The following is an 8,824-nucleotide window of genomic DNA, read 5'->3' as shown; positions in this document are numbered from 1 at the left end:
TTCTCCAATTTGTCCAGATCATTTTGAATTTTGACCCTGTCCTCCAAAGCAGTTGCAATCCTTCCCAGTTTGGTATCGTCCGCAAACTTAATACGCGTACCTTCTATGCCAACATCTAAGTCGTTGATGAAGATATTGAACAGAGTCGGTCCCAAACCAGACCCCTGCAGAACCCCACTTGTTATACCTTTCCAGCAGGATTGGGAGCCATTAAAAGAGTATTTTCAAGAAAGAATGGACACTTTAGTAGTTTGATACTTCCAAAGTTTTAAAATTACTCCTAAAAACTACATTTGGCCATATATAATGGCTAAGTAAATGTGTGAACAAAAGTGCCCCCCCCCCGCAAAAAAGAGTATGTCATGTTCAGAGAGGTATCAACATCTCTCTGATATTATCACTGTATTCTTTAAAGACAGATTTTCAAATGTCCTAGTCTAGGAAATGATAAATTAACATTATTCACTTAAAAGTACATTATATGTACAATTGCATAAGGATTTTTTTTAAGTGCATTTTGTTCTACTGCCAAATCTGTTTTGGTGTATTATTTTATTTTTTGCAGTAAACAGTATATTCTCCTTTTCTGAAAGAAAGCTTCATAAGAAAAGCACTGCATTTGCAGAGAATAACATCTACATTTTGCTCTTGCATGTTCACCTTCCCCTCCCCAGGACTGCACCCCAAAATTATATATAGATGTATACATACATATATCTATATACACCCCTACATATCCCAAAAGGAACAATGCTATAGCTTCTCATTCTGAAAGTTTTCTTTGTTCGTTTCAAGAAGAAAGGGTGAAGAGCTTATGAATTGCCATTACATAAAAACTCAGTGGTGGTGGAATCCTCAAGGAATTATATATATTCTTATTTTTAAAGTTAAGTTTTTTTTCAATAGCATCTGTCCTGTTATACTAAAAAGGTAAGACATTCAATTCAGTGTCATATACAAAAGTTAGGAAGTGATATCCTATTGATATAGGAATAAAAACAATATGTAGTCCACCATACCTTGATCTTGCCAGAAGAAGATATATGTACGCTCTTATTTCTAAAGCATTTCTACTATATTTCAACATTATGCAGTTCTGTTGAAGGCCAAGTCATTCAAGATGAAGCAGTGTGTGAAAAGTTTAGGGACATCCAACTGATAATAAGAATACATTGTAAGGTATTATATACAGAGCTGGACCTTTTGTTGTAGTAAGATCCATTTCCTGTGGTGGGGGGCACGGGAAGAGCTCTACTATAGTTTAACCAAATAATGACGACAGCTCAAAGCATCCTACCCAAAAGACCCAATAGTTCAGAAGAAGCAATTCTTTCTATTAATTGGATAGGCCTAATGACTGTAGAAACAAATATTGGTTGCTGTTTAAATCCTGCTATCTGAGAGATGCATTTTTCTGCTAAGGTCAGATGATCAATTGAAAGAATCACTTCAGCACAACAGAGGTCACAAACAAAATAAATAAAATTAGTCTTTCTATTTACATATAGGTAATTATGTTATATATTATATAATTTAAAAGTGCAATAGGAGTCCCTGGTGTTTTACAAGCATCTATGAAGACAAACTTCCTGCTGTGAGCATCTTTCAATCTAAAAATCACAGATAATATAGTGAACAACAGACCACTGGCTGCAAATTTTATGGCCTATTATAATTTTCTTTGCATCACTAAGTGCCCTGTGTAATTCTCATTAAATTTAAAAGACTCCCATTGACTTTAATGGAAATTGCATTCATTGGTGCACAATCCTACATCAAAACCTACTAGCACTGATAGCTGCATCCATTTATAGTTGTCCCAATACAGGATTAGGGTCTTCCACCAGTGTAAACCAAGAGTACATCCACTGAAGTTAAGTACCCATGTAATTCCATTGACTGGTTTAAAAGAACTCAGAATTAGACCTCTGGTTATCCCACTTCGCTAAATATATTAAAAAACAGAAAGCTTTGCGTTTCAGAAATTGGATACCAAAAAGTACAAACGAACTTTCATCTGTATTGTTGACAACTAAATCCATTTCAATAGACAGAACTTAAGAGCAAAGAAACAATTGCATAGTTACATTGAATGAATGTGACATTGGTAGGCTGGTGTATGTGCAGTCATTTAAAAATGGTACTGGATTTTTCAACATAATTAGGTGCTAATTACAAAACACAGTAAGGAGAGATTTCATTCCAAAAACCTTATTTTTTATTTCATTTGGGAAAGTGATAATACAGAATAATATCTGAAATCACACAATTTAACTGAAAAAAGATAACAGAGCAATGTATGTACAGTAACAAATGTAACTTACTACTGTTTAAAATTTTAATACTTACAAATATAACTTTCATTTGTAGCATCCCAAATAAAAAATATATAATCACAGCCCAAATAAACATGTAGCTGCTGCTAAATTTGCATGTGGAAATGATGAAAAACCCTATAAGTTTTCAACGTACATTGAAAATAATTTAAGACAAGCGGATGCATTTTAACCTTCATTCTGTAAAGGCTTGTACACATGCTACTAGTCCCAAAATCTCCAGGAGGTCTACTCCTGTAAGTAAATGTAAGTATCTATGTAAATATTAGCAGGATCGGTACCTTAATCTGGAGCAGGAATAGCTTTAAACCTTGAAGGAATTAAGGACAGGTTTGGAGGAAAACAAAATTTCTCTACTATATTTTGATGTTAAGACTTTTGCCTTTTATAATTTCTTTTTTGACAGATTTTTTTCCCTTCATTAAAACAATTAAAACCTATTTGCTTAGCGCAAATGGGGACATGGGTAGTAGATGATATGCATGTTAATTAGCCTGTGAACAAGACTTCACACACACTTCCCTGATTGTTTTGAAAATGGCAGTATTTTGCACATGTAATTGCATACTCAGCTGGGAGCACACATGGCAGTAGGTAAAATGCAATTGCACTAGTGAACAAAAATGTTCTTATGGAAATCTTTCACTCATTTTCATTTGCAACTGCATCATTAAGGCATTTTTTTTTTTTAACTGTTGTCCTAAATACCCTTCTGTTTTCTCCCTTCTAGATAACTTTGCTTCTCCAATGAAAAATAAATTTCTTAGGAGCACACCAAGCTTTCTGTAAAACTGTTTTTCACAGCAAACAACTGGGAAATGTCACCATGACCTTGTAACCATTGTCTTTGTGGGTACAGTAGTGCTCTCTCTATACATTAATAGAGATATAGAAATTTAAGTATGACAATAGGCACCTCTATGTTAAAGCACTGAAACAATTTTATTTGAATTTGCCTGTCTTAAAACCACTGAGAATACTTTACATTGGATTGACAAGGAGCAGCTCCATTTGACAGAGTAGAGTACAACTGTTTTTGCACGTTCTACTTAAAACAGCAAAGTATTAATAAGGAGATTGAGTCAAGCTTAAAAAACACATTCACTATGACTATTTGCAGATAGTTTCAGAGCAGAAATCATCTGACTCTTAAACCTGGCAATTACATGCTAAGGTACATTTAAATGTATTGCCAAACATTAAATGCGGTCAAGAGACATAAGGGTAAAACAAAAAAACAGTAAATTCCCTCATACGTGGATTCAAGAGATTTCTAGTGAGGTTCACGAATCTAGAAAGGAGTAGTTTCCATGATAACCCACTCTTCCTGCTTGTGTATCTCATCCCTGGGATCCAAAATAGCTTTAAAAAAAACCGAGAGGGAATACATACTTTTTAAACTAAAAACAGGGTAGGGAGAAGTAAATGTGTGCAATGGATTCAGTTATGTGGTAATTCATGAGTTTTAAGTAAACTGACGTCTCACTATGGCATCTGTCTGTAAAAATTCTGCTTTAATATCTAACTGTGAGCAGGAAAAAAAAAATTGGGCACATGGGATTAGGTGAGAATCCTGCAGCTGGGTTAGGGGAGACATTAAGATGACAAACATTTGTGGGAAGGACGCGAGGGTGACATGTCCCCTTCACCACCCTTCAAGAAATTTCATTGATGAAATCATTAAATACTGCGTTCTGAAACTACAGTACCATCTGACCATTCTGATACTCTTAACATAATTACCCACTTTTTCTGAAACTCTTCTGCCCATCTATGATAGAGCATGTAATGTATGTACTGTACCCAGACTTGTCACCTATTATCAGGCATTTTTCCAGTATTTATTGTAGTAGATCTGGCTTTATGGGTAGGAGAACCTCAAGCGTGACTAGTTCCATGAAGAACAGGAGTACTTGTGGCACCTTAGAGACTAACAAATTTATCTGAGCATAAGCTTTCGTGAGCTACAGCCCACTTCATCGGTTGCATAGAATGGAACATACAGTATGAAGATATTTATACATACAGAGAACATGAAAAGGTGGAAGTACCCATACCAACTGTAAGAGGTTAATCAATTAAGAGAAGCTATTATCATGAACTTCCTTTAAAATGTTAAAACTGAAAACAAAGCCAAAGCTAAGGACTTTTCTAAATTAATAAATGAACCTCTTCACCACAGAGCTTGTTTTCTTTTTCCTCCCAATGCTTTTCCATTCCTTTCTATTGTCCCCCATTCTTTTCTTTCCTCTCTTTTCCCCAAGTTCTCTCTCATCTCTAACCATTTATTATTTATTATATAAAATAGAGCAGTAGTGACCTCATTTTGGCGGCAGAATAGATCTGATAAAATCCAGGATATTTTTCTAGTTCCCTTTCAGTCAATACTGTGACTATTGCATTGCAAATTTGTGAGTTTGGATAAATTGCAACCCATCATGTTTGACAAACTAAACATTTAATACAAAAAACCAATTTATGTATAGTCAGTGCTTTTTACAATATCTCCCAAACATTACCTGACATGAAAATGTAATACCATTTCCAGGTGTGGTACATTCTGAATCACTTTGTTGAGAACATTTGACATTTTTAAATACTATGTCTTTTAAGTCTTAATTTGTACCACACTATGCTTTGATAAGACATGTCATGATGACATACTTGATTCTAAGTGAATCTGATTTATCCCACTCTTTCAGATGGCATGTTTTAGAATGATGTTGCCTTTTTAAAACTGGATTGATTCTAACTTAAGCCAACAGTCCATTTTGTGTATACTAAATGAATACAAACTATATGACAAAAACCAAACATTAAAACAAAACTTAAAATCAGAATCTTCTGTTCATGAATCAATTGTCAACTCCAACAGTGAGCTGCGTACACCAGGTTAGATTCCAATACAGTTTCACAAAATGGTTAATAGCTACGGTTTTTATTCACAAGATCACTGATGTATTCAGGCTACTGCTGTTGAAATGTACACCTCTACCTCAATATAACATTGTCCTTGGGAGCCAAAAAAAATCTTATCGCGTTATAGGTGAAACCGTGTTATATCGAACTTGCTTTGATCCACCAGAGTGCGCAGCCCCGCCACCCCGGCGCACTCCTTTGCCGCATTATATCCGAATTCATGTTCTATCAGGTCGCATTATATCAAGGTAGAGGTGTACACAGACTATTTTGTGCAAATCTTGGAAAGTTCTTGAAGTTCTTCCAACAAAATTCTTCTGCATCATAGAAAAACTATTTGTACCATTCATAAACTGAGCAGAGTCTCCTAGAACCTTTAGTGTTAGGCTATGCAGGCAGCAATATATTGAATGTCAGCCTGTTTCTTGCGCTACAGCCTGGCATCTTATGATGCCATGTTTTAATATATAAAAGTTTGTGATCCCATGGTGATACTTGTCTCTTTGCTAGCCAGTCAAGGAGGGTTGCTTTTCCAGCTTGTGGTGTGAACCATCCATTTAATTTTTTAACAGCCAGTCGATTTCCACTGACTTAACAGCTTTGGTAGTTCAATTATAGTCTATTTCAGGCACAAATTTCTGCTATCTAAAGCCATTTGTACTAGTTTAAATGAGTTTTAAACAGGTCAGTAAACAAGTCAGTAGCCAATGTGTATGATGTAGAACACTCCAAGTTTCATAATGCAAATTCAATGCATCATATAGTTATATTTATAATAAAATCTAATTAATTCCTAGCAAATTGAATATAACAATATTTAATGCTCTCTCATTTCTTTAGTTGTGTAGTTTAGAGGCTAAAGAGCTAGAAAGCAATCTGATCTAATGGGTTTTACGGTTTAATAATTCTTGATCTACAGAAACAATGTTTAGTCAAAGCAACATGATAACACTCATGTGCTTAATACAAATATGACCTAAATCCTACTTTTAAAAATATTTAATTCAAGCATCATATAGCAAAGTGAGTCTATTAATAGCATCAAATACTATCAGTATAAGGAACAGTTAAACTTAATTCCAGCCCAAGGGATTCTATCGTCTTTCATCAAAGACTTCCTAAGACAGGAAAACAGTTACTCTTTCAACTTCTTAATTTTAGTGCCTTGGCTAAAGGGATGGATGGTAAAGTAGTGGAAGTGAATAAAAGGATCTGTGGAAATAGTTTTAGAAGCTTCTTTGAACTGTAGAACCAATCAGCAGTTGCAAAGAAATACACCACTGACTAACCTTATAAAACTACTCACAGAAAACCCTCAGCTAGGGTTACCATACAGAGAGAGAGTGTGTGTGTGTGTGTGTGTGTGTGTGACACACACACACACACCTCTAACACAGAATACATACTTCAATTTCTAACACCATATGGGATAGAAGTACCGCAATACATGCCTGGTTGTTTAGGTTTTGTTTTGTTTTTTTATAATGAAGCAATAATTTAAAGTCAATACATAACTGCCTTCATATAAAACACTGTCATTAGATCATTCAGCAATACATTCTCTCCCCATCCCCTCCTATATGACATTGGTATAAGGTTTATTTATCTGTTTCTAATTAGACCAAAAGCCTGAGCATTATTAGTCAAAATGAGATTATCTTAATAGTCAAGATTCCATAATGCAGAATGATACATTTAATCATGCCCATGTGAATATCGACCGGGTTGAGTTACTGATCTCTGTGCATTTTGCTCTGTTTGCGTCCGGGAGAGGTTACAAAACTTCAGAGAGGCTCTAAAAAAGAAACCCGACGTTCTTGCTAGACAGTTCACCTAATCTTGGTTTATTCTTGCTTCCGTATGTTTTAGTTAGCTCATTAGTGCAATACCCTACTGAGGAGACGATAAAAAAAGAGAAGTTGTGCTTAAAAGTGTATCACTGTTTGTATCTCAAGGTACTTACAAGTGCCTGGGCTGCAAAGCTTCAGTATAAAATAGAGAGAGGAGGATTATGACCTATTGTTCCTGTGCATACCCACAGTTTAAACTGTAGCATTCGCTCAGACGCTGGTAGCATACTAGGTACCTTCCCCAGAAGGCTCAGTCTGGATACAGGAAATCAGCCCCGAGAGAATTACAGCATGCGAGATGCTGCTTTGCAGCAGGTAAGGAAGTTACCGAAATACAAATTGAGGACTGAAAGGAAGATTAGCAGACAGTGTAACCGTTAACAAGAAGAGACCGCAAAGGTTCGCAATGCATTGCAATAAGCAACACAGTCAGAGAGCATCTACTACAGTGAAATCTGATACTAACATCTGCAGAGTCTGTCACAGGCAGCTAAGTCAAATCACAGTCCGCTGTGCACGCAGGAAGATACTTTTCGTGCTGCATGCCTCTGCCTGATCTTATTTTTGCTTTTGTACTAAGAGCCCTAGAAGCAATGGCAGAGACAAATGTCCCATGCAGCTGAGCTGAGCTGCAGGAGGAAGTTTTAGACACTTCTCCAAATCATCTCCGAGGAAAATAAAGTGTTCTCCTTACCTCGATCGGCTCCCACTGCCAGCACCTTAGCAACAGGAAATAATCCTGAGATCGCTACTAAGGCTAAAAGAAACTCAGACATTGTTGTAGCCGGATTGAAGCGTCCTCCTCTGCCTGGGTTGCTTGGCTGCACACTCAGTAAATCAGCAGCAGCAGCAAGTCTGCAATCGAGCTGCGTAATTTACAAATGTCAGTGGGAATTCGTCTGCTAAATGAGCCCAGGCTGCCTCCCTTCTCCCTGCTTTCAGCAGGATTGCGAGGTGTATGTGTGTGAGAGCAGCTTGTGTGCCTTTGACTTTTCAATGCAGAGTACGTCTGATCTTACATCACGCAAGAGGGGCAGTGAGAGATGCCAGAGGATGGGAATTCACTGATTAATCACAGAATCTATCGTACACCCTTTGGTGTCCACATAAATCCCTTCTACTACTTAGTAAGAGGCATTTAACACAACAGGAAAATACCAGTGCAAATGGAAAACACGACAAATCACAATTATTTCTGTCTCCCTGAAAGGGAAGTAACTCTCAATATTCTGTTGGGATCTGGACATTTAGAAAGGGGAGGTTTCTGCATTGTATCCAACAACTAAGCCTTTCTACTCTTCCCCTAATGGCAAGTCAGGACTCAGATCATTCATAGCCTCTCTTCTAGAAGTAGCACATTTTAGTTTTGTATCTAACAGAAGCAGCAGTCTCCTTGAACAGGATTAACAGTGAGCAAAGTAACTCAAAAGGAAAATGGTCGCCTCAGCTAGAGAAAATAGCAAAAATTAAATAAAAAGTTTTTTTTTTAAAAAATACAAACAGAAACCTCAGGAGGACTTGGGTATCACACTTTAAGTGAATCAGCAACCAACCAACCAACCAACCAAACAAGGCATTACCTATTAGCCCAAAGAAATGAAGGTACCATTAGAAAACTATCTTTACGTATTATATATGGGAAATAAGAGTGACATCCAAAGAGGGATGCGCATGCTTTGGTTAGCTATTGGTGCCTCTTTACAAGAGCTGACCTAATAT

At 36.5% G+C, this 8,824-nt stretch overlaps 1 protein-coding gene across 1 annotated transcript in view; it reads right to left on the bottom strand.

The window, feature by feature from the left end:
* LRP1B (LDL receptor related protein 1B) overlaps window positions 1-8,068 on the bottom strand; it is a 1,355,016-nt gene extending 1,346,948 nt beyond the window's left edge. The window contains 1 exon segment of the mRNA XM_075069829.1: window positions 7,800-8,068. Within this exon segment, the coding sequence (XP_074925930.1) occupies window positions 7,800-7,881 (82 nt within the window). The 5' untranslated portion in view covers window positions 7,882-8,068.
* Between the last annotated feature and the right edge of the window lie 756 nt (window positions 8,069-8,824).

Source organism: Chelonoidis abingdonii, chromosome 10 (assembly GCF_003597395.2).
Source record: "Chelonoidis abingdonii isolate Lonesome George chromosome 10, CheloAbing_2.0, whole genome shotgun sequence".
NCBI classification, from domain to species: Eukaryota; Metazoa; Chordata; order Testudines; family Testudinidae; genus Chelonoidis; species Chelonoidis abingdonii.
This window is presented reverse-complemented; position numbering and strand designations above follow the sequence as displayed.